Source organism: Pezoporus wallicus, unplaced genomic scaffold, assembly GCF_028554395.1.
Source record: "Pezoporus wallicus isolate ANWC-B61680 ecotype Strahan unplaced genomic scaffold, APGP_CSIRO_Pwel_v1 contig_11778, whole genome shotgun sequence".
Taxonomy (NCBI): Eukaryota; Metazoa; Chordata; class Aves; order Psittaciformes; family Psittacidae; genus Pezoporus; species Pezoporus wallicus.
In genome coordinates, this window is record NW_026642959.1 from 30781 (window position 1) to 55943 (window position 25163).

Genomic DNA, 25163 nt, shown 5'->3' on the forward strand with positions numbered 1-25163 from the left:
CTGCCCCAGAGGGTGCTCAGGCATTGGAACAGGCTGCCCAGGGCAGGGCTGCAGGCACCGGCCCTGGGGGTGCTTAGAGGATGTGTGGATGTGGCTCTTGGGGCCATGGGTTAGGGGTGGCCCTGATGACCTTAAAGGCCCTTTAAACCCGGTTGGTTCTGTGCTCCCCCACCTCGTGCTGGGGCTTAGGGATGGAGGGGAGGAAGAGGCGCGGGACGGGGCGGGCTCAGTGGGAGGGGACGCCCCTGCCTGCACCCGGCCTTGTTCCCAACCCTCTCCTTCCCGAGGGAGGGCTCCCCCGCTCCGCAGCGGGGCCCGGGTCCTACTTCCGTGCCCCCGGGGCTCCCGGCTCCGACCGGTCCCGCTCTTGTGGGGGGGCTTCCCCCACCTCCGGGTCCGGTCCCTCCCCACGGCCGGGCCCTTCCTGGGGAAGAGGAAGTGCGGAGCCCGCTGCTGCCCCGCGCTGCCGGGTAGGGGCGGGCGGGCGGCTCCGCTCCGGCTCCGGGTGAGGGGGGTCCCGTCGGGGAGGGGAGGGGAAGAGGGGGGGGTTCGGTCCCCGTGGCCGTGACTCAGTGGGGCCGGGGCGGGGGGACGGGAATGGGAAGGGTTTTGCAGTGCGGAGCCGCGCCTGTCCCAGCGCTTCCCGAGGGATCCGCGCCGGGACGGCTCCGCTCTGCGATCCCAGACCCTGCCGGTACCCGGTTAACGTCGAACCCTGCTGGTACCCCGTTAACATCCAACCCTGCCGGTACCCCGTTAACATCCAACCCTGCTGATCCCCCGTTAACATCCAACCCTGCTGATCCCCCGTTAACATCCAACCCTGCCGGTACCCGGTTAACGTCGAACCCTGCTGATCCCCCATTAACATCCAACCCTGCTGATCCCCTGTTAACATCCAACCCTGCTGATCCCCCATTAACATCCAACCCTGCTGGTACCCCGTTAACATCCAACCCTGCTGGTACCCCGTTAACATCCAACCCTGCTGATCCCCCATTAACATCCAACCCTGCCGGTACCCCGTTAACATCCAACCCTGCCGGTACCCCGTTAACATCCAACCCTGCTGATCCCCCATTAACATCCAACCCTGCTGGTACCCCGTTAACATCCAACCCTGCCGGTACCCCGTTAACATCCAACCCTGCTGATACCTCATTAACATCCAACCCTGCTGGTACCCCGTTAACATCCAACCCTGCCGGTACCCCGTTAACATCCAACCCTGCTGGTACCCCGTTAACATCCAACCCTGCCGGTACCCCGTTAACATCCAACCCTGCTGATCCCCCATTAACATCCAACCCTGCCGGTACCCCGTTAACATCCAACCCTGCCGGTACCCCGTTAACATCCAACCCTGCTGATACCTCATTAACATCCAACCCTGCTGGTACCCCGTTAACATCCAACCCTGCTGGTACCCCGTTAACATCCAACCCTGCTGGTACCCCGTTAACATCCAACCCTGCCGGTGCCCCGTTAACATCCAACCCTGCTGATCCCCTGTTAACATCCAACCCTGCTGATCCCCCATTAACATCCAACCCTGCCGATACCCCATTAACATCCAGCCCTGATGATCCCCCGTTAACATCCAGCCCTGCTGATCCCCCGTTAACATCCAGCCCTGCTGGTACCCCGTTAACATCCAGCCCTGCTGGAACCCCCTTAACATCCAACCCTGCTGATCCCCCGTTAACATCCAGCCCTGCTGGAACCCCCTTAACATCCAACCCTGCTGATACCCCGTTAACATCCAACCCTGCTGATCCCCCATTAACATCCAACCCTGCTGATCCCCCGTTAACATCCAGCCCTGCTGGAACCCCCTTAACATCCAACCCTGCCGGTACCCCGTTAACATCCAACCCTGCTGATCCCCTGTTAACATCCAACCCTGCCGGTACCCCGTTAACATCCAACCCTGCTGATCCCCCTTTAACATCCAACCCTGCTGATCCCCCTTTAACATCCAACCCTGCTGGAACCCCGTTAACATCCAACCCTGCTGATCCTCCGTTAACATCCAGCCCTGCTGGAACCCCCTTAACATCCAACCCTGCCGATACCCCGTTAACATCCAACCCTGCTGGTACCCCGTTAACATCCAACCCTGCTGATATCCCGTTAACATCCAACCCTGCCGGTACCCCGTTAACATCCAACCCTGCTGATACCCCGTTAACATCCAACCCTGCCGGTACCCCGTTAACATCCAACCCTGCTGATACCCCGTTAACATCCAACCCTGCTGATCCCCTGTTAACATCCAACCCTGCCGGTACCCCGTTAACATCCAACCCTGCTGATCCCCTGTTAACATCCAACCCTGCCGATACCCCGTTAACATCCAACCCTGCCGGTACCCCGTTAACATCCAACCCTGCTGGTACCCCGTTAACATCCAACCCTGCTGATACCCCGTTAACATCCAACCCTGCTGGTACCCCGTTAACATCCAACCCTGCTGATATCCCGTTAACATCCAACCCTGCCGGTACCCTGTTAACATCCAACCCTGCTGATCCCCCGTTAACATCCAACCCTGCCGATACCCCGTTAACATCCAACCCTGCCGGTACCCTGTTAACATCCAACCCTGCCCGTACCCCGTTAACATCCAACCCTGCCGGTACCCCGTTAACATCCAACCCTGCTGATCCCCCTTTAACATCCAACCCTGCTGATCCCCCTTTAACATCCAACCCTGCTGGAACCCCGTTAACATCCAACCCTGCTGATCCTCCGTTAACATCCAGCCCTGCTGGAACCCCCTTAACATCCAACCCTGCTGATACCCCGTTAACATCCAACCCTGCCGGTACCCCGTTAACATCCAACCCTGCCGGTACCCCGTTAACATCCCACCCCATCTCCATCCCTGCTCTCCTGTCCCCCCTTACACCCCAACCCTCACCCATCTCCATCCCTCTGCACCCCCCCGCTTAGTCCTGACCCCACTGCTGCCCCCCGCAGGCGGGAGCCGTGTCCGGTCGCAGCGCAGCCCCGCTGCCGGCTGTGGGGCCGCCATGGGGTCCCTGTTCCGCAGCGAGGAGGTCTGCCTGGCCCAGCTCTTCCTCCAGTCCGCCTCGGCCTACAGCTGCGTCAGCGAGCTGGGCGAGCGGGGGCTGCTCGAGTTCAGGGATGTGAGTGCGGCAAGGGGCTCATGGCGGGGGGGTTGGGGTGCCTAGGGTGCAGTGGGGCTGGTTGGGGTGGTTTGGGATGCCCTGGGTGCAGTGGGGTTGGTTTGGGGTGTCCTGGGTGCAGTGGGGCTGGTTGGGGTGGTTTGGGATGCTCTGGGTGCAGTGGGGTTGGTTGGGGTGGTTTGGGGTGCCCTGGGTGCAGTGGATTTGGTTTAGGGGTGCCCTGGGTGCAGTGGGTTTGGTTTGGGGTGCCCTGGGTGCAGTGGGGTTGGTTGGGATGGTTTGGGATGCTCTGGGTGCAGTGGGGTTGGTTGGGGTGGTTTGGGATACCCTGGGTGCAGTGGGTTTGGTTTGGGGTGTCCTGGGTGCAGTGGGGCTGGTTGGGGTGGTTTGGGATGCTCTGGGTGCAGTGGGGTTGGTTGGGGTGGTTTGGGATGCTCTGGGTGCAGTGGGGTTGGTTGGGGTGGTTTGGGGTGCCCTGGGTGCAGTGGGTTTGGTTTAGGGGTGCCCTGGGTGCAGTGGGTTTGGTTTGGGGTGCCCTGGGTGCAGTGGGGTTGGTTGGGATGGTTTGGGATGCTCTGGGTGCAGTGGGTTTGGTTTGGGGTGTCCTGGGTGCAGTGGGGTTGGTTGGGGTGGTTTGGGATACCCTGGGTGCAGTGGGTTTGGTTTGGGGTGTCCTGGGTGCAGTGGGGTTGGTTGGGATGGTTTGGGCTGCTCTGGGTGCAGTGGGGTTGGTTGGGGTGGTTTGGGGTGTCCTGGGTGCAGTGGGGTTGGTTTGGGGTGTCCTGGGTGTAGTGGGGTTGGTTGGGATGGTTTGGGCTGCTCTGGGTGCAGTGGGTTTGGTTTGGGGTGCCCTGGGTGCAGTGGGGTTGGTTGGGGTGGTTTGGGGTGCCCTGGGTGCAGTGAGGTTGGGCTGTGTGGTTTGGATGCCATGGATGCGGGGACAGCAGGGTTCATACTTTGGGGTGCCCTGTGTGCAAGGGGCTGTTTGGGTGCCCTGGGGTGCCAGAGGTCCTGCAGGCAGCAGCACAGCCCTGGGCCAGGGGTGCTGGTGCCATCAGCCCCTCTGTGTCCCCTTGGGGCCATGCCGTGACCGTGTCCCCACAGCTGAACCCCCATGTGAGCCCCTTCCAGCGCCGCTTCGTGGGTGAGGTGCGGCGCTGCGAGGAGATGGAGAAGACCTTCAGTGAGTGATGGGAATGCTGCATGGGGGGGGGAGTGTGACCCAAACCCCATCCAACCCCATGGGGTCATGGGATGGGTTGGAATGAAGGGAATCTAAAGCTCACCCAGCTCCAACCCTGACCCCTTCCACTGGAGCAGCTTGCTCCAAGCCCCTGTGTCCAACCTGGCCTTGAGCACTGCCAGGGATGGGGCAGCCACAGCTTCTCTGGGCACCCTGTGCCAGCGCCTCAGCACCCTCCCAGGGAAGAGCTTCTGCCTCAGAGCTCAGCTCAGTCTCCCCTCGGGCAGGTTCAAGCCATTCCCCTTGGCCTGTCCCTACATCCCTTGTCCCAAGCCCCACTTCAGGTTTCCTGCAGCCCCTTCAGGCACTGGAGCTGCTCTCAGGTCTCCCCTTCAGGAGCCTTCTCTTGTCCAGGCTGCCCCAGTCCAGCTCTCTCAGAGCAGAGCTGCTCCAGCTCCCTTTTATCCCCATGGCCTCCTTCAATCTCCCTCCAACCCCTCCATCCACATCCCCCTTACACTGGGGATCCCCTAGAATGGGTTGGGATGCAGGGACCTTAAAGCTCATCCCATCCCATCCCATCCCAACCCATCCCATCCCATCCCATCCCAACCCATCCCATCCCATCCCAACCCAACCCATCCCAACCCAACCCATCCCATCCCGTCCCGTCCCAACCCGTCCCGTCCCGTCCCATCCCATCCCAACCCATCCCATCCCATCCCATCCCATCCCATCCCATCCCAACCCATCCCAACCCATCCCATCCCATCCCATCCCATCCCATCCCATCCCATCCCAACCCATCTCATCCCATCCCATCCCATCCCATCCCATCCCATCCCATCCCATCCCATCCCAACCCAACCCATCCCATCCCATCCCATCCCAACCCATCCCATCCCATCCCAACCCATCCCATCCCATCCCATCCCATCCCATCCCAACACCTTCCCCTAGAGCACCTTGCTCCAAGCCCCTGTGTCCGCCCTGCCCTTGAGCCCTGCCCGTGTCGGGGCAGCCGCAGCGCCCTCAGCAGCGCCCCCTCCCGTCCCGCAGCGTTCCTGCGCCAGGAGCTGCTCGGTGCGGGCCGGGAGCCGGGCCCGGTGCGGGGCTCGCCGCGGGCGCCGCTGTCGCGGGAGGCGCTGGGGCTGCAGGAGGAGGCGGAGCGGCTGGCGCGGGAGCTGCGCGAGGGCTCCCGCAACCGCGAGTCCCTGCGGGGCCGCCTGCGGGACCTGCGCCGCTTCCTGCACGTGCTGCGGGAGGGGCAGCGCCTCACCGGGCCCGCGGTGAGTGCGGGGAACGGGGGGGTCATGGGGGGGTGCGGGGTCATGGGGGGATGCTGGGAGGGGGTGCGGGGTCATGGAGGGGGTGCGGGGTCATGGGGGGTGCTGAGGAGTTGTGGGGTCATGGAGGGGGGCGGGGTCATGGGGGGTGCTGAGGGGATGCGGGGTCATGGGGGGGTGCGGGGTCATGGGTGCTGAGGGGTGCTGCGAGGATGCTGGGGGGCTGCGGGGTCATGGGGGGGTGCGGAATCATGGAAGGGCTGGGGGGTGCGGGGTCATGGGGGGGGGGGTCTGAGGGGTGCTAGGGGGACTGGGGGTCATGCGGGGTCATGGGGGGGCTGGGGGGATGCTGGGGGGGGTGCGGGGTCATGGAGGGGTGCGGGGTCATGGGGGGGTGCGGGGTCATGGGGGGCTGGGGGGTGCTGGGGGGTGCTGGGGGGGCTGCGGGGATGCTGGGGGGGTGCGGGGTCATGGAGAGGCTGGGGGGGCTGGGGGAAGTGCAGGGTCATGGGGGGTGCGGGGTCATGGGCGGGTCATGGGGGTGCTAGGGGTGCTGGGGGGGGTGCGGGGTCATGGGGGGGGTGCGGGGTCATGGGGGGTGTGGCGTCATGGGGGGGCTGGGGGGGCTGGGGGGGATGCAGAGTCATGGGGGGGTCATGGGGGGTGCTGGGGGGATTCTGGGGGGATGCGGGGTCATGGGGAATGCTGGGGGGTACTGGGGGGGGTGCAGGGTTATGAGGGGGGCTGGGGGGATGTGGGGTCATGGGGGGGTGTGGGGTCATGGGGAGTGCTGGGGGGATTGAGGTCATGGGGGTGTTGGGGGTGGTGGGGAGTGGTGGGGTCATGGAGGGTGCTGGGGGATTGCGGGGTCATGGGGGGTGCTGGGGGGCGTGCAGGGTCATGGGGGGTGCTGGGGGATGCTGAGGGTGTTCTGGGGGTGTTGGGGTGGTCCTGGAGGTGCTGGGTTGTGCTTAGGGGATTCTGGGGGTGCTGGGGGATGCTGAGGTGGGTCCTGGGTGTACTGCAGAGTCCTGGGGGGTCCTGGGGTGTCCTGCAAGTGCTGGGGGGTCCTGTGGGGTGCTGAGGGTGTCCTAGGGGGTCCTGGTGGGTGCTGGGAAGCACCTGGGGGTGCTGTGTTAGGTCTCTCTCCCCCTGCCCCACGGGCTCAGCTCCCTGGTGCCCATCACCACAGGCAGCCCTCGGCTCGCCGGCGCGGCCGCGGGCGCTCTCGGAGCATGAGCCCATCCTTGACCCCTCGGTGCACCAGCACCTGGAGCGTAAGATCAGGTAAGAGGGGGTGTGGGGCAATGGGTATGGCTGTAGGGTAAGGGTTGGAGATGAGCCATGGGGCAGTGGGTATGGCTGTAGGGTAAGGGTTGGAGATGGGCCATGGGGCAATGGGTATGGCTGTAGGGTAAGGGTTGGAGATGAGCCATGGGGCAGTGGGTATGGCTGTAGGGTAAGGGTTGGAGATGAGCCATGGGGCAATGGGTATGGCTGTAGGGTAAGGGTTGGAGATGAGCCATTGGGCAGTGGGTATGGCTTTAGGGTAAGGGCTGGAGATGGGCCATTGGGCAATGGGTATGGCTGTAGGGTAAGGGTTGGAGATGAGCCATTGGGCAGTGGGTATGGCTGTAGGGTAAGGGTTGGAGATGAGCCATTGGGCAGTGGGTATGGCTGTAGGGTAAGGGTTGGAGATGGGCCATGGGGCAATGGGTATGGCTGTAGGGTAAGGGTTGGTGATGAGCCATGGGGCAATGGGTATGGCTGTAGGGTAAGGGTTGGAGATGAGCCATTGGGCAATGGGTATGGCTGTAGGGTAAGGGTTGGAGATGAGCCATGGGGCAATGGGTATGGCTGTAGGGTAAGGGGGTAAGGGTTGGAGATGAGTCATGGGGCAATGGGTATGGCTGTAGGGTAAGGGTTGGAGATGGGCCACGGGGCAATGGGTATGGCTGTAGGGTAAGGGTTGGAGATGAGCCATGGGGCAATGGGTATGGCTGTAGGGTAAGGGTTGGAGATGGGCCATTGGGCAATGGGTATGGCTGTAGGGTAAGGGTTGGAGATGGGCCATGGGGCAATGGGTATGGCTGTAGGGTAAGGGGGTAAGGGTTGGAGATGAGCCATGGGGCAATGGGTATGGCTGTAGGGTAAGGGTTGGAGATGAGCCATGGGGCAGTGGGTATGGCTGTAGGGTAAGGGCTGGAGATGAGCCATGGGGCAATGGGTATGGCTGTAGGGCAAGGGGGTAAGGGTTGGAGATGAGCCATGGGGCAATGGGTATGGCTGTAGGGTAAGGGTTGGAGATGAGCCATGGGGCAATGGCTTAGCAATGGGGTAATTGGAAAGCTGTGGGATCAGGATTGGAGATGGGCCATTGGGCAGTGGGTATGGCTGTAGGGTAAGGGTTGGAGATGAGCCATGGGGCAATGGGTATGGCTGTAGGGTAAGGGTTGGAGATGAGCCATGGGGCAATGGCTTAGCAATGGGGTAATTGGAAAGCTGTGGGATCAGGGTTGGAGATGGGCCATTGGGCAGTGGGTATGGCTGTAGGGTCAGGGTTGCAGATGGGCCATGGGGCAGGATCCTGTGCACGGGGCAGGAGCCGCAGCAGAGCCGTGCCCACCCCAACCCTCCCCGTGTCCCCGCAGCTTCGTGACCGGCGTCATCCACCCGTGGCGGGTGAGCGCCTTCGAGCGGCTGCTGTGGCGCGCGTGCCGCGGGTACCTGGTGGTCACCTTCGTGGAGATGCCCGAGCCCATGGAGGACCCGGCCACGGTGATTTGGGGGGGTGGAGAGAACAGGGACACCGTGGGTGCCGGGGGCTGGCACGGGCCAGGGTGACCGGGACTGTGCTGTCCCCAGGGCGAGAGCATCACCTGGGTCATCTTCCTCATCTCCTACTGGGGCGAGCAGATCGGGCAGAAGATCCGCAAGATCTCAGACTGGTGAGGCAGCATCCGGTCACACACGGGTTTATTTAGCCCCATGGACCCCCCCACAATGGGGCTGTGCTGGTCCCCCCCCCCCCCAACCCTTTGGTGTCCCTCTGTCCCAGCTTCCACTGCCACGTGTATCCCTACCCGGAGAGCGAAGCCAGCCGCATGGACACCATGAGTGGGCTGCAGAGCCAGATCCAGGACCTCAGCGTGGTGAGCTTGGCACCGGGGTGGGTACCGGGGGCACCGCGGTGGGACCCCCATCCCTGACCCACGCGGGGACCCGTAGGTGCTGGAGGAGACGGAGCAGTACCTGGCGCAGGTGCTGGACAAGGTGGTGCTGGCGCTGCCTACCTGGCAGGTCCAGGTCCAGAAGATGAAGGCCATCTACCTCGTGCTCAACCAGTGCAGCTTCGATGTCACCGAGAAGTGCCTCATTGCTGAGGTCTGGTGTCCCGTGAGGGACCTCGCCCAAGTGCAGGACGCGCTGCGCCAGGGATCGGTGCGTTGATTGGTGTCCCCAGGTCCTTGGGTTGGGCTTTGCTTGATGTCCACATGTCCTTGTGCTGAAGTTTGCTTGGTGTCCCCAGGTCCTTGTGTTGAGGTACTTGGTGTTCTCAGGTCCTTGTGTTGGGGTACTTGATGTCCCCATGTCCTTGTGTTGAGGTGCTTGATGTCCCCATGTCCTTGTTTTGAGGTACTTGGTGTCCCCATGTCCTTGTGTTGGGGTGCTTGGTATCCCCCTGTCCTTGTGTTGAGGTACTTGGTGTCCCCATGTCCTTGTGTTGAGGTACTTGGTGTTCTCAGGTCCTTGTGTTGGGGTTTGCTTGATGTCCCCATGTCCTTGTGTTGAGGTACTTGGTGTCCCCATGTCCTTGTGTTGGGGTGCTTGGTGTCCCCAGGTCCTTGTGTTGAGGTACTTGGTGTCCCCATGTCCTTGTGTTGGGGTACTTGGTGTCCCCATGTCTCTTGCTGGAGTTCACTTGGTGTCCCCATGTCCTTGTGTTGGGGTTGGTTGTTGTCCCCATGTCCTTGTGTTGGGGTTGGTTGTTGTCCCCATGTCCTTGTGTTGGGGTTGGTTGTTGTCCCCATGTCCTTGTGTTGGGGTTGGTTGTTGTCCCCATGTCCTTGTGTTGGGGTACTTGATGTCCCCATGTCTCTTGCTGGAGCTTGCTTGGTGTCCCCATGTGCTTGTGTTGGGGTTGGTTGTTGTCCCCATGTCCTCATGCCAGGGGATGCTCGGTGTCCCCGTATCTCCATTCCAGACGTGTCCCCATGTCTTTGTGTTGGGGTCCTTGGTGTCCCCATGTCTTGTGCTGGAGTTCACTTGGTGTCCCCATGTCCTTGTGTTGGGGTTGGTTGTTGTCCCCATGTCCTCATGCCAGGGGATGCTCGGTGTCCCCGTATCTCCATTGCAGAGGCGTCCCCATGTCCCACGCTGGTTGGGGTGGGTTCCAGCCGGGGGGGGAGGGTGCTGTGGGTCATGCCCTGGGTGCTCTCCCCACAGTACAAGAGCGGCTCGAGCGTGGAGTGCTTCGTGCAGCGCATCCCCACCACCGAGAGTCCCCCCACCCTCATCCGCACCAACAAGTTCACCGCCGGCTTCCAGAGCATCGTGGATGCCTATGGGGTGGCCAGTTACCAGGAGGTGAACCCCGGTAAGCCCCGCTCCCTGTCCCCCTGTCCCCTGTATGGGCCAGGTTTGGATGATGGGGCCCTATGAGGCCCATATGACACGTTCCCTGTGCGCCACAGCGCCCTACGCCATCATCACCTTCCCCTTCATCTTCGCCATCATGTTTGGGGACGTGGGGCACGGGCTCATCATGTTCCTCTTCGCTCTCTGGATGGTGCTGTACGAGAACAGCCCCAGCCTGCGGCAGGCCAGCAACGAGGTCAGTGGCACCCGATGGGGGGGCCAGGCTTGGAAGTATGGGATGAGCTTGGAGGTGTGGGATGGGCTTGGAGGCATAGGATGGGCTTGGAGGTGCAGGACATGGCTGGGGGCATGGGGTGGGATTGGAGGCATGGGATGGGCTTGGAGGTGTAGGACACGGTTGGGAGCATGGGGTGGGATTGAAGGTATAGGATGGGCTTGGAGATGTAGGACATGGTTAGGGGCATGGGCTGGGACTGGAGGCATGGGATGGGCTTGGAGGTGTAGGACATGGCTGGGGGCATGGGGTGGGATTGGTGGTGTGGGCCATGGTGGTATGGGATGTGGTTGGTGGTATGGGATGGCCTTGCAGGTGTAGGACATGGTTGGGGCATGGGATGGGATTGGTGGTGTGGGACATGGTGGTATGGGATGGGGTTGGTGGTATGGGATGGGCTTGCAGGTGTAGGACATGATTGGGGCATGGGATGGGATTTGTGGTGTGGGACATGGTGGTATGGGATGGGGTTGGTGGTATGGGATGGGCTTGCAGGTGTAGGACACGGTTGGGAGCATGGGGTGGGATTGGTGGTGTGGGACATGGTGGTATGGGATGGGGTTGGTGGTATGGGATGGGCTTGGAGACATGGGATGATGGTGGTGCTGTGGGATGGGTTTGGTGGTATGGGAAATGCTTGGAGACATGGGATGAAGTTGGTGGTATGGGATGGACTTACAGGTGCAGGACATGGTTGGGGGCATGGGATGGGATTGTTAGTGTGGGACATAGTGGTATGGGACGGAGTTGATGGTATGGGATGTGCTTGGAGACCTGGGATGAAGTTGGTGGTATGGGATGGGGCTTGGGTGCGTAGGATGGGGTTGAAGGCATAGGATGGGCTCTAGGGGCATGGGATGGGGTGTTGGTGGTATGGGACAGGGATGGTGTGGGGCAGGGTTGCTGTTACGGGACACCGGCGCCACGTTTCCCCCACCAGATCTGGCTGACGTTCTTCGAGGGCCGCTACCTCATCCTGCTCATGGGGGCCTTCTCCATCTACACCGGCTTCATCTACAACGAGTGCTTCAGCAAAGCCACCGTCATCTTCCCCTCCGCCTGGAGCGTGGCCACCATGGCCAACCACTCCTCCTGGAGGTGGGACCCCAAAGCCCGCTGTGAGCCCTGCTGGGGTCCTGCCTCCACTGACCCCCCCCTGCCCCTGCTCTGCCCACAGCTCTGCCTACCTCGCCACCCACCCGCTCCTCACCCTGGACCCCAACGTCACCGGCGTCTTCCAAGGGCCTTATCCCTTTGGGATAGACCCAGTGAGTGTCCCATGGGGGAGAGGATGGGGTGGGACCCTCGGTGGGGTGGCCCCGGAGTCTCACCCACCTCATCCGTGATAGATCTGGAGTTTGGCCACCAACCACCTCAACTTCCTCAACTCCTTCAAGATGAAGATGTCCGTGGTGCTGGGCATCGTGCACATGGGCTTCGGTGTCCTGCTGGGGGTCTTCAACCATCTGTGAGTCCTCATGGCTGCACCCATGGGTGCTGGCCGCCCACGGTCATGCTTAGGGTGCTGGGTGAGTGCATGGGGCCATCTGGCTCCAGAGCAGAGCTGCTCCAGCCCTCGCAGCATCTCTGTGTCCTGTATCCCCACACTGGGAGCCCAGGACCCGTGATGCTGAGCGTGGGTCACGTCCCCCTGCCCAGGCACTTCAAGCAGCGGCACCGGCTGGTGCTGGAGCTCCTGCCCGAGATGATTTTCCTCCTGGCTCTCTTTGGCTACCTCGTCTTCCTCATCTTCTACAAGTGGATCAAGTTCAGCGCCGCCGACTCCCTGGTGGCCCCCAGCATCCTCATCCACTTCATCGACATGTTCCTCTTCACCTCCAACGCCGAGAACCTCCCGCTCTACCCAGGACAGGTAACAGAGATGGGGCACCACCGCCCCCCCGTACCCATCCCCTTCCCCACGCTGGGGGCAATATGGGTCTGGCCTGGCTGGGACCTTAAAGCCGTGTCCCGTGTGCCGCAGGTGCCGGTGCAGACCGTGCTGGTGGTGCTGGCGTTGGCGTCGGTGCCCGTCCTGCTCCTGGGGACCCCGCTCTACCTGTGGTGCCGGCGGCGCAAGCCAAGGACGGGGCACCCCGCGGTGAGGCCGGGGCCACGGTGAGGGGCTCAGCGGGGTGGGCGCCGCGGGGTCTCACCACCGGTGCTGTCCTGGGGCAGGCGGTGGGCACCGGCGAGCAGGAGCCGCTGCTGGAGGGGCAGGAGGCCGGGAACTCCGTCAACGTCACCGTGGAGGATGTGGAGAGCGGCGGGCACAGCCCTGACGCTGAGGTGAGGGGCACCTTGGTGGGGTCAGGTGATGGGGTTGGGTGGCCGCGTCCCTCACTCATATCCTGCATCCTCCTCCTTGTCCCGTGTCCTTCACCGGTGGTCGGTCGGTCATGCCCCGTGTCACTCACCGCCGTCCGGTCTCTTCACTGACGCCCTGTGTCCCTTGGTGATGCCCCACAGCCCTCGCTGCTGTGACGTGTCCCACGTCCCTTACCGTTGGTCCCTCACTGATGTCCCGTGTCCCTCACTGATGTCCCATGTCCCTCATTGATGTCCCATGTCCCTCACTGATATCCCACATCCCTTACCATTGGTCCCTCATTGACGTCCCATGTCCCTCATTGACGTCCCATGTCCCTCATTGATGTCCCATGTCCCTCACTGATATCCCACATCCCTTACCATTGGTCCCTCATTGATGTCCCATGTCCCTCACTGATGTCCCGTGTCCCTCACTGATGTCCCATGTCCTTCCTTGGTGTCCCATGTCCCTCACTGATATCCCATATCCCTCACTGATGTCCCATGTCCTCACCTTTGTCCCGTGTCCCTCACTGATGTCTCATGTCCCTCACTGATATCCCACATCCCTCACTGATATCCCACATCCCTCACTGATATCCCATATCCCTCACTGATATCCCATATCCCTCGCTGATATCCCACATCCCTCACTGTTATCCCACATCCCTCACTGATATCCCATATCCCTCACTGATATCCCACATCCTCACTGATATCCCACATCCTCACTGATATCCCACATCCCTCACTGATATCCCACATCCCTCACTGATATCCCACTTCCCTCACTGATATCCCATATCCCTCACTGATATCCCACATCCCTCACTGTTATCCCACATCCCTCACTGATATCCCATATCCCTCACTGATATCCCACATCCTCACTGATATCCCACATCCTCACTGATATCCCACATCCCTCACTGATATCCCACATCCCTCACTGATATCCCACATCCCTCACTGATATCCCACATCCTCACTGATATCCCACATCCCTCACTGATATCCCACATCCCTCGCTGATATCCCACATCCCTCACTGATATCCCACATCCCTCGCTGATATCCCACATCCCTCACTGATATCCCACATCCCTCACTGATATCCCACATCCCTCGCTGATATCCCACATCCTCACTGATATCCCACATCCCTCACTGATATCCCATATCCCTCACTGATATCCCACATCCCTCACTGATATCCCACATCCCTCGCTGATATCCCACATCCCTCGCTGATATCCCACATCCCTCACTGATATCCCACATCCCTCACTGATATCCCACATCGCTCGCTGATATCCCACATCCCTCACTGATATCCCACATCCCTCACTGTTATCCCACATCCCTCACTGATATCCCATATCCCTCACTGATATCCCACATCCTCACTGATATCCCACATCCTCACTGATATCCCACATCCCTCACTGATATCCCACATCCCTCACTGATATCCCACTTCCCTCACTGATATCCCATATCCCTCACTGATATCCCACATCCCTCACTGTTATCCCACATCCCTCACTGATATCCCATATCCCTCACTGATATCCCACATCCTCACTGATATCCCACATCCTCACTGATATCCCACATCCCTCACTGATATCCCACATCCCTCACTGATATCCCATATCCCTCACTGATATCCCACATCCCTCACTGATATCCCACATCCTCACTGATATCCCACATCCCTCACTGATATCCCACATCCCTCACTGATATCCCACATCCCTCGCTGATATCCCACATCCCTCGCTGATATCCCACATCCTCACTGATATCCCACATCCCTCGCTGATATCCCACATCCCTCGCTGATATCCCACATCCCTCACTGATATCCCACATCCCTCGCTGATATCCCACATCCCTCGCTGATATCCCGTATCCCTCGCTGATATCCCACATCCCTCGCTGATATCCCACATCCCTCACTGATATCCCATATCCCTCACTGATATCCCATATCCCTCGCTGATATCCCACATCCCTCGCTGATATCCCACATCCCTCGCTGATATCCCACATCCCTCACTGATATCCCACATCCCTCACTGATATCCCACATCCCTCACTGATATCCCACATCCCTCGCTGATATCCCACATCCCTCACTGATATCCCACATCCTCACTGATATCCCACATCCCTCGCTGATATCCCACATCCCTCGCTGATATCCCACATCCCTCGCTGATATCCCACATCCCTCACTGATATCCCACATCCCTCACTGATATCCCACATCCCTCACTGATATCCCACATCCCTCGCTGATATCCCACATCCCTCACTGATATCCCACATCCCTCACTGATATCCCACATCCCTCACTGATATCCCACATCCCTCGCTGATATCCCACATCCCTCACTGATATCCCACATCCCTCACTGTTATCCCACTTCCCTCAGTGTTTTCCCCAATACTCACTGATTTCCCACATCCCTCGCTGATATCCCACATCCCTCACTGATATCCCACATCCCTCACTGAATCTCACATCCCTCACTGATATCCCACATCCCTCACTGATATCCCATATCCCTCACTGATATCCCACATCCTCACTGATATCCCACATCCCTCGCTGATATCCCACATCCCTCGCTGATATCCCACATCCCTCACTGATATCCCACATCCCTCGCTGATATCCCACATCCCTCACTGAATCTCACATCCCTCACTGATATCCCACATCCCTCACTGATATCCCATATCCCTCACTGATATCCCACATCCTCACTGATATCCCACATCCCTCGCTGATATCCCACATCCCTCGCTGATATCCCACATCCCTCACTGATATCCCACATCCCTCGCTGATATCCCACATCCCTCACTGAATCTCACATCCCTCACTGATATCCCACATCCCTCACTGATATCCCACATCCCTCGCTGATATCCCACATCCCTCACTGAATCTCACATCCCTCACTGATATCCCACATCCCTCACTGATATCCCACATCCCTCACTGAATCTCACATCCCTCACTGATATCCCACATCCCTCACTGATATCCCATATCCCTCACTGATATCTCACATCCCTCACTGATATCCCACATCCCTCACTGATATCCCACATCCTCACTGATATCCCACATCCTCACTGATATCCCACATCCCTCACTGATATCCCACATCCCTCACTGAATCTCACATCCCTCACTGATATCCCACATCCCTCGCTGATATCCCACATCCCTCACTGATATCCCACATCCCTCACTGATATCCCACATCCCTCACTGATATCCCATATCCCTCGCTGATATCCCATATCCCTCACTGATATCCCACATCCCTCACTGATATCCCACATCCCTCACTGATATCCCACATCCTCACTGATATCCCACATCCCTCGCTGATATCCCACATCCCTCACTGATATCCCACATCCTCACTGATATCCCACATCCTCACTGATATCCCACATCCCTCACTGATATCCCACATCCCTCACTGATATCCCACATCCTCACTGATATCCCACATCCCTCACTGATATCCCACATCCCTCACTGATATCCCACATCCCTCACTGATATCCCACATCCCTCACTGATATCCCACATCCTCACTGATATCCCATATCCCTCACTGTTATCCCACATCCCTCACTGATATCCCACATCCTCACTGATATCCCACATCCCTCGCTGATATCCCACATCCCTCACTGATATCCCACATCCTCACTGATATCCCACATCCCTCGCTGATATCCCACATCCCTCACTGATATCCCACATCCTCACTGATATCCCACATCCCTCACTGATATCCCACATCCTCACTGATATCCCACATCCTCACTGATATCCCATATCCCTCACTGATATCCCACATCCCTCACTGATATCCCACATCCCTCGCTGATATCCCATGTCCTCACCTTCATCCCGTGTCCCCTCCCTCCCTGCAGCACCTGGACTTCGCCGAGCTCTTCATGCACCAGGCCATCCACACCATCGAGTACTGCCTGGGCTGCGTCTCCAACACCGCATCCTACCTGCGGCTCTGGGCGCTCAGCCTGGCCCATGCCCGTGAGTGTCCCCGTGTCCCCCGAGCCTCAGACACCCCCCCCATCCCTCCTCACCCCCTCTGTGCCCCACAGAGCTCTCGGAGGTGCTGTGGACCATGGTGATGCGCAACGGCTTCGTGCGCCTGAGCTACGCCGGCGGCGCCGTGCTGGTACCCGTCTTCGCCGCCTTCGCCGTGCTGACCGTGGCCATCCTGCTGGTGATGGAGGGGCTCTCTGCCTTCCTCCACGCCCTGCGCCTGCACTGGTGAGCCCGGTGACGGGGGGGGTGCTGCTGGGATGGGGTCCCCCCAGCGCTGCTCCTCACCCGGCCCCTCTCCTCGGCAGGGTGGAATTCCAGAACAAGTTCTATGTGGGTGCTGGATACAAGCTCTGCCCCTTCGCCTTCGCTCCCGGCTCTTGGGAATAGCCGTGTGGATGCTGGAGGTTTGGAGCCAAAGCCCTGCCCCACTGATGGGAGCTCAGATGGGGGGTGCCCCCCAAAACCCCAGGGTTGGGGGGGGGGGCGGGGGCCAGTTGGGGGTCTGGCTGCAGCCTCCCATCCCTTGCTTGCAGTGAATAAAGCCCCGTGGCTTGTCCCCAGCTCGGCATCTCCGTTCCTTCTGCTGTGCTGGGGGTCCCGAGGGGTTTGGGGGGTGCCCCCCGTCACTGCTGCCCATAGCCAAAGGTGGGGGCCGCGGTGGTGCTGTAGGTGCTGAGCAAAGGGTAGGGCAGAGCGTGGGGCTTGGACCCCACAAGGACACTTGGGGGGCAGGCGAGGGGCTGGAAGGGGGGCACGGGCAGCTCAGGGAAGCCGGGGGCAGGCACTGTTGGGGCTGGCTGTGGGGGTCCAGCAGTGGCCAGAGCCCCACGGCCATGGGGAGCCCCTGGAGGGGGCAGAGACAGCACCAGAGGCTCAGCCCCTTCTCTTCCCCCCCTACCTTTGTCCTGCTTCTCGGGGTGGGAGGGCAACAACGTGGCCCGGGCACGGGGTCCCATTGCACCCAACAGGGACCCTGCTGGCACCCCACACCTGCAAGAGAGATGCGGGGCTCAGGGGGGTGCCATGGGGCCCCTCATCGTGGCGCCGGGGTTGGGTCTTACCATGGCTCAGGATCCCCATCCCGAAAGCCCTTGGCGAAGGGGTTGCTGGCGATCTTCAACTGGGTGATCTATGGATTGGGATTGGGGTCACTGGGGGTCCCTGGGTGGTGGTGGTGGGGGGGTTACCCCGATGTCGTGTCCCCCCCCCGCCCCGGGGCTCACCCGGTGGTTCTGATAAGCCGTCACCGCCATGAACTGGGTTTCGGGGAAGCTGAAGGACTTGAAGTTCTGGTGGGCGAAGCGCTCGCTGTCCCGGCGCGGGTCCACCAGCACCACGTGGAAGCGGGGCTGGTAGCGGTGCATGGAGTTGAGGATGATCTAGGGAGGGGGAACACAGAGAGGGGAGATGGGCAGGACCCCCCCCCTCCCCATGGAGGGACGCGTTCCCCACCCCAGGACCGGGTCCTCACGTGGCCGTTGTCATCCAAGAGGTTGTTGGTCAACTTGAGCTTGTCGAAGGAGACGATCTGCCGCATCCACTGCGCGCCCTTGGCTGGGGAGTCGGGGTGGAAGTGGACCCGGCCGGGTGCTGCCGGCTCTGCCCGTCCTGCTGCCAGCCAGGAGGAGCTGTGGAAGGCGTATCTGAAGGGATGGGGGGGTCAGACCCAGCCCCACAGCATCCCCATCGCCCCGTCATCCCCACCTGTATCTCTTGTCATCCAGCGGGATGAAGTCCATGAGCAGGACGTAGTCGGAGAGCGGGTCCAGCCCCGACAGCTTCACTTGGAAGGTGGGGAACATCCTCCTGCGAGGACAGGGGATGGGAAGGGGGTGCCCCCCTCCCATTGATGGTGCCCTCCTGCCCCCTTTGCCCCATTGTGCTCCCCACCTCCCCGCCTTGGTGACGATCATCTCGGTGCCCAGGCGGTTGAACTCCTCCCAGAGGCTGCCCATCTCCAGCCGTGCCGTGGCCTGGGACACGCGCCGGTTCTTGCCGCCGCTCCCCGGCCCCTCCGCTGCCCACCCCAGGCTGGGGGTGCACAGGGGCCCCTCGCCCGGACCCCCCAGGAAGGCTGTGGAGGGATAAAGGGGGGTGTTGATGGATCCTCATCCTGCACCTCACGTACGGGAGCAGAGCCCATGCACCACCACCTCCCCCCCCAAATCGCCATCCATTCCACAGTGGGGTTTATCCCTCTCCCCATTCCTGCCCTGTTATTGTGGGGCTGGAGGACCTCCCCGCACCCCAAAACCACTCTGGAGGACACAGGGGAGCATGGCCACGGGTGGGTTTTACCTGCCATGGGCGCAGCATCCGCGTCTCCATCCCTTGGCATGGTGGCAGTGGGGACCCCAATGGAGCAAGGCAGCTTCAGCTCTGGGCTGGCCCCTGCATCCTGCCAGGGGTTTTATGCCCCAGTTTGGGGGTGGAGACAGCACAGTGGTCCCCAGGGGCTGGAGCACGGCCCCTTCCCCACCTGCCTGCGTGCCTTGATGTGAGGGTGATGATGGACGGGAGGTGAGCGGTGGCCATGGGACTGCTGGGACCACTGCTGGTCCTCAGATGGATCTCGGGGTACATTGGGCAGGGAAGGGTCAACTCTTGGGGTCTCCTTCATGTCATCCATCTGATTGAAGAGACATAGGGGTTGCTGTGACTCTGGTCAAAGCCCCTCCGGGTACCATCAGCTCAGCCATCAACACCTCATATTAAAAAGCACAGGGAAGCGTTGCAGCATCCACAGTGTCGTGGCTGCTCGTGCAGAGCCTCTGCAGCTCTGGAATAGGGAAATGTGGAATGTGGTCCCCTGTCCCCTGGCACCCATCTCAAATGCTGGTCCTGTCTCTGTGCTGGCACCCGGAACCTCACCATCTTGTCCCACACCTCCCATCTCCGTGCTCAATCCCAGCCTGACAGCAGGAGATGGATGGGGAGAAGCCATGGCCGTGGGGACAAGGGACGTGTGCAGGGAGGTCACTGACACAGGGATAAAGGCTGGAGGGGGCAGAGAGCAAAAGGGCTCCTCCATAGTCCCCTTCAAACTGCAAACTGCAGCACCTCACTGCACACCATGGGGCAGGATGAAGGATGCTGGGGCTCTGCAGGAAACAAGGGACATTCTCCTATGGATGCTGATGGCTTCTGCCCCTGGTGGTGCCCTGGTGATGGAGGCACTGGGCAAGGGCTGAAATCCCTCCCTGCTCTGCATGCAGCTGGATCCAAACTGGGACTCAGCTTTCACTTCTTTGGGATCAGTGCTTAAATCTTTCCTATGTCCATCATAGCAGGGAGGAGAGCCTCTGCCCTCCATGTGCTGCAGGGTGGCTACAGGGGCTGTGTGAGCAGTGAGAGGATTTGGGACCAGGACTGATGCAAAGCAAGGAGGGACCATATCCGTGCACATCCCCCTATGTCCATCACATCCCTACACATCCATACACATATCCCAAGCCCTGCAGAGCAGGCTCGGCCCCATCCATCTCTCGCTGTCAGCCAGGCTGTGGCTGCCGGGCTGGTATTGAACAGGGAGATGAGGAGGTGCGAGAGGCAGAGCTGACAGCAGGAGGAGGATGGAGGGGGCTCATCCGCAGCATTGCACCGTGTCCTGCAGCTCCTATGAATGGTTTTACTGCTGGAGAGAGAAGGAAAGGGGAGGATGTGGCTCTGGAAGGGGTTGGAACCCCAAATGATGCCCAGACTGTGGGGGTTTGCTCCCAGTGTTTGGCTGTAGAAGGAGGTTCCCCACAACCCCCATGAAGGCTTGAACCTGCCCGAGGGGAGACTGAGCTGAGCTCTTAGGCAGAAGCTCTTCCCTGGGAGGGTGCTGAGGCGCTGGCACAGGGTGCCCAGAGAAGCTGTGGCTGCCCCATCCCTGGCAGTGCTCAAGGGCAGGTTGGACACAGGGGCTTGGAGCAAGCTGCTCCAGTGGAAGGGGTCCCTGCCCGTGGCAGGGGTTGGAGCTGGAGGAGCTTTAAGGTCCCTTGCAACACAAACCAGGCTGGGATTCTGTGATGGGCTTGGGAGCATCCATCAGAGTCACCAGTGACAGGGGCAACCCTAAAGCACCCTTCAGAAGGGCCCTTTTCCCCTGGTGCTGCCCATTTCAGTCCTTTACCACACTCCTCACTGTTCCTCCCCATCTCCTTCCTTTCACTTTCCGGCACTGCTCCCTCAGGCTCTCCTTTGTCTCTTGTGCTTCCAGCACGATGGGTGGAAGAAGGTGAACGTCATCATCGGGGAGAGCACAAGGACTGGGGCTGCCTCAGGCCCACTGAGGTTAACATCCAAATTCCCCAGGAAGGCCTCTCCAGGCAGAGGAAGGACAGGAGGGTGACCATGAGCAGCCAGCACAGAGGTACCAAGGAAAAGTCACACCTGACCAGCCTGGTGCCTTGGGTGATGTGAGCATTGATGTTTGCATGGACAAGAAGCAGAGGACAGCATTTACCTCACCGTTAGCAAGATCACCACGATCTTCTGTTGGCTCCTTTGCAGCCAAACTTGTGAGCTATGGTTTGAGTAAAAGGAATTGAAGGTGGTTGGAAAGCTTGTTCATTGTACATGATGCCTGACATTGCTGATGGACACTGGTACCAGCTCCTATTGGTGAGGTCCCTGTCACCTCCCTGCCATGATAATGTCAACCCTGGCCCTTGTGAAGCTGTAACTGCCTCAGAAATGCTCCAAAAATGGATGTCAAAGCTGGGCTTGTTCTGTGCCTTGCTCTAAGGGAGCCCAAAGCCCTGTTGCTTGCTCAAGCTGAGGTCATCTCCTCTGGGTATTTCTTCTCCTCCAAACTAATGAACCCAGAGAAGAGATAATGACCTGCTTTGGGCTTTGTCACCTCCTGGGGCCCAAAGAGATTCACAGTCCCACATCCCCACATCACTTGAAATAGGAAGGGGGTTTGCTGATGCTGGTTCATTCCCAGGCTCCCTGCACAGCTCCAGGCACGTTCATCTTCACATCCCTCTGCGAGAGCATGAGGAGGGCAGCAGAGACAGAGCTGAGATGTAAGTGAGGGGCAGCATCTTCCAGCCCATCTTTCTCCTGTGCTTCTCTCTTGCCAACAAGCAGCAGCTCCTGTCTTCATGTCCTGCCCTACTGCAGGGTCCTGGGCTTCTTGATGATGCTCTGGGCTTCCCAGGGAGCTGCTTGTGCTGTGTGCTCCCCATGCTGCTGCTGAGAAGGCAGGTTTGGAGATCACCCTGGTGGAGAGCACCCTCAGGAGGCTTCCTCACCTCTGAGCACAGATGTTTCCTGGATGAGCACCAGAAGCTTCCCTGTACAGGACATTCAGGGTGCTCCCCATTGCTGAGATGAGGCAGCTCCCAGAGATGAGTTTTTTTTCCCCAAAACATGTGTGCAAGTAGGGATTTCTGAGCTCTGGGGATTGCCCATTTCTATTGGAGACTCAAGGAACAGGTTAAAGAACCATGAAAAGGTTTTAGATGTGACAGAGTGTGTCAGGAGGGAGGGGAAACGGATATTAACCCCTGTGTAAGGTTGCATAGGAGCATTGTATGGCTTGTGTTGGAAGAGACCTTAAATCTCACCCAGTTGCAAGCCCCTGTGATGGCCAGGGACACCTTCCACTAGAGCAGGTTGCCCTGTCCAACCTGCACTTTCCATAGGTCAGGAATTTGTTCCAGTTAGGAAGAAACCCAAGCAGAGAGGGAAGGAGCGAGTGGTTGGGAAATGCCCATGAGAGGATGAGGGATCAGCTCTGCACTGTGAAAGCACCACGTTTCTCTGGGTTCCAGGTTGAGCCGGATGGTCTCCAAGCCCCAAACTCAGCACTAAAGCAGGCGATGAGGTGCAGCACTAAGGTAAAGTTACTCAGGTGAGTGGAACCTCACCTTTCCACAGAGGTCATTGCTCAACATCTCAAGGTGAGCCAGAGGAGCACACACCGCGTTGTGCCATGGTGTTTAACTGCTTGAGCACCCCTTTGTTCTACCTGTGCTGGCACAGGACTTTCACCAACCTGTTCCTCATTGAGCTGTGCCTGAACTCTCCCTTTCCATCCTGCAGGACTGTCTCTGAGCAGCTCCCACCACACAGAGGCTTTTCCACCTGGGACATCCCTGCCTCTTGGAGAAGAAACCTCCAGCCAGGAGCTCACCCACAAAGCACCATCCAGCCCATGGCACAAAGCAATTGCACCCAAGTGACCCAGTTCAGCCTGGCAGGGTTCACAGAGGACCCGGTGACTCAGCTCAACTTGTTCCTGCTCTTCCTGCTCACCTACCTTGTCACCATCATGGGCAACCTGGGCATCATCATCTTAACCAGGGCCAGCCCCCACCTCCACTCCCCCATGTATTATTTCCTGGGCAACCTGGCCTTTGTAGACCTCTGGATTTCCACCATCATCAGCCCCAAGATGTTGGTTGACTTGATGTCAGAGAAGAAGAGCATTGCTTATGCTGCGTGCGTTGCTCAGGTCTTCCTCTTCGACTTCTATGGGATTAGTGAAAGCTTCCTGCTGGTTTCGATGGCCTATGACCGTTATGTGGCCATTTGCCATCCCCTGCTGTACCCCCTTGTCATGTCCCCAAAGTGCTGTTTCCAGCTGGTGACTGGCTCGTACCTCATGGGGCTGACCAATGGTGTGGGACAGACCATCAGCATGTCCACCCTGTCCTTCTGCAGCTCCAGCACCATCGACCTCTTCTTCTGTGACATTTCTGCTCTCATCTCCCTCTCCACCTCTGACACCACCCTCAGCCACATCATCCTGACCACTGCAGCATCTCTCTTTGGTGTGTCCTGCAGCCTGGTTGTCCTGCTCTCCTATGTGGCCATCATCGCCACCATCCTGAGCATCAATTCAGCCGAGGGCAAGCGCAAAGCCTTCTCCACCTGCACCTCCCACCTCACCACTGTCAGCATCCTCTATGGGGCATGGTTTTTTATGTATTTATTCCCCAGCTCTCACAGCTCAAGAGGAGCAGATAAATGGGCTGTGGTGATCTACACCGTGGTGACTCCCATGCTGAACCCCTTGATCTACAGCCTGAGGAATGAGGAGGTGAAGGAGGCTTTGAGGAGACTCTTGAAAATAAAATGATCTTGAATTCTCCCAATATAGGACCAGATAGAATGGAGATGTGGAGGGTAGATGCTCAGCTTTTGGTTAAGTATGGATAACATGTTGGGGGTCATCTGCACCCAGCCTCATGTGATGCACAGGTTAATGTGATTGAGAATACAAATTATTTCATACTCTAAACTTTGATAATTATATTTAGTAGTTAATTTCACCTAATTGGTTAATTAGTCATTTATTTCACCTAATGAAGACACAGGTAGATAACTTCAAGCGTGCACTTCCCTTCATCTTAGGGTAAGGGGGACCTTACTGCCCTCTACGCCTGCCTGACGGGAGGATGGAGCCAGGAGGGGCTGGGCTCTGCTCCCAAGGAACAAGGGATGGGACAAGAGGAAACGGCCTCAAGCTGCCCCAGGGCAGGTTTAGATGGAGCTGAGGAACAATTCCTGCCCCAGAGGGTGCTCAGGCATTGGAACAGGCTGCCCAGGGCAGGGCTGCAGGCACCGGCCCTGCAAGTGTTCACAAACCCTATAGACAAGGCCCTCAGTGCCATGGGTTAGGGGTGGCCTTGGCAGTGCTGGGGAATGCTTGAACTTGATGAGCTTAAAGCTCTTTTCCTTTTTGCTCTCCCTTTTGCTTGGCAAATGAGAATAAACAGAGAGTGAATTCTACCGTTCCACTGGATCAAACTTCATTTCTAGACAGTGCTGTTAAAGTCATTGAGGGCCTTAAGAAAAGGACAAAAACACCTTTAACAAGAGAAATAGAGATGAGAGCAAATAAGTGTGATGCCATGCAGGCAGTATTTTCAGGTTTTGATTCACAAACCTCATTCAATGATTTCCAGCACCATTCACTTCATTTCATTTCAGACAGCAAAGAATTTAAGTGAAATATGGTACTTGTGTGACCTCTGGTACGAATGAAGGTGCTTTGAAAGCGTTTTAAGACGTGATAGTGATGAATACACACCAAAGGGCAGAAACAATCGTGGAACCCCTGTCCCCTGGTCCACACCTTTGCTTTCCATTCCCCTGTTGGCAGCAATAGAAGCCATGATCTCCATGGCAGCCTGACCACAACAGAGCACAGGAGCTGTGGTGTTGCTCAGCATCCTTCAGACCTCCTGTGTGTCAGCCCATGGCAGCCTGGAGCAATGGCATTGCCTGCCCTGATGTCTCTCTTGTTGCTTTC

General features: G+C 58.9%; 3 protein-coding genes across 4 annotated transcripts; 2 read left to right on the forward strand and 1 right to left on the reverse strand.

Annotated features, from left to right (window-relative positions):
* Positions 1–455: 455 nt before the first annotated feature.
* TCIRG1 (T cell immune regulator 1, ATPase H+ transporting V0 subunit a3) lies at positions 456–17439 on the forward strand. Of its 2 annotated transcripts, none has more exons than XM_057396452.1 (19): positions 456–470; positions 2983–3152; positions 4257–4335; positions 5395–5624; positions 6814–6908; positions 8273–8399; positions 8487–8569; positions 8680–8773; positions 8850–9062; positions 10068–10218; positions 10316–10455; positions 11435–11592; positions 11672–11762; positions 11844–11962; positions 12154–12367; positions 12479–12595; positions 12673–12783; positions 16774–16894; positions 16966–17141. In XM_057396452.1, the coding sequence occupies exons 2-19, from the start codon at positions 3036–3038 to the stop codon at positions 17139–17141; spliced, it is 2436 nt and encodes an 811-aa protein (XP_057252435.1). In that variant the 5' UTR covers positions 456–470; positions 2983–3035. The 2 variants fall into 2 exon arrangements, with proteins under 2 accessions (XP_057252435.1, XP_057252434.1); XM_057396451.1 differs by lacking the exon at positions 456–470 and adding an exon at positions 17218–17439 and having other exon boundaries at positions 16966–17137.
* A 96-nt stretch (positions 17440–17535) lies between these two features.
* Positions 17536–19250, reverse strand: TBX10 (T-box transcription factor 10). Its single transcript, XM_057433311.1, has 8 exons — positions 19211–19250; positions 18803–18986; positions 18617–18718; positions 18384–18555; positions 18136–18291; positions 17974–18041; positions 17811–17902; positions 17536–17756 (listed from the first exon to the last, which is right to left on the reverse strand). Exons 1-8 carry the CDS (start codon positions 19248–19250, stop codon positions 17536–17538), a joined length of 1035 nt encoding a protein of 344 aa, XP_057289294.1.
* Positions 19251–23060: 3810 nt separating this feature from the next.
* On the forward strand, positions 23061–23987 carry LOC130592242 (olfactory receptor 5G3-like). Its single transcript, XM_057396450.1, has one exon. The coding sequence runs from the start codon at positions 23061–23063 to the stop codon at positions 23985–23987; it is 927 nt and encodes a 308-aa protein (XP_057252433.1).
* The last annotated feature ends 1176 nt before the right edge of the window (positions 23988–25163 follow it).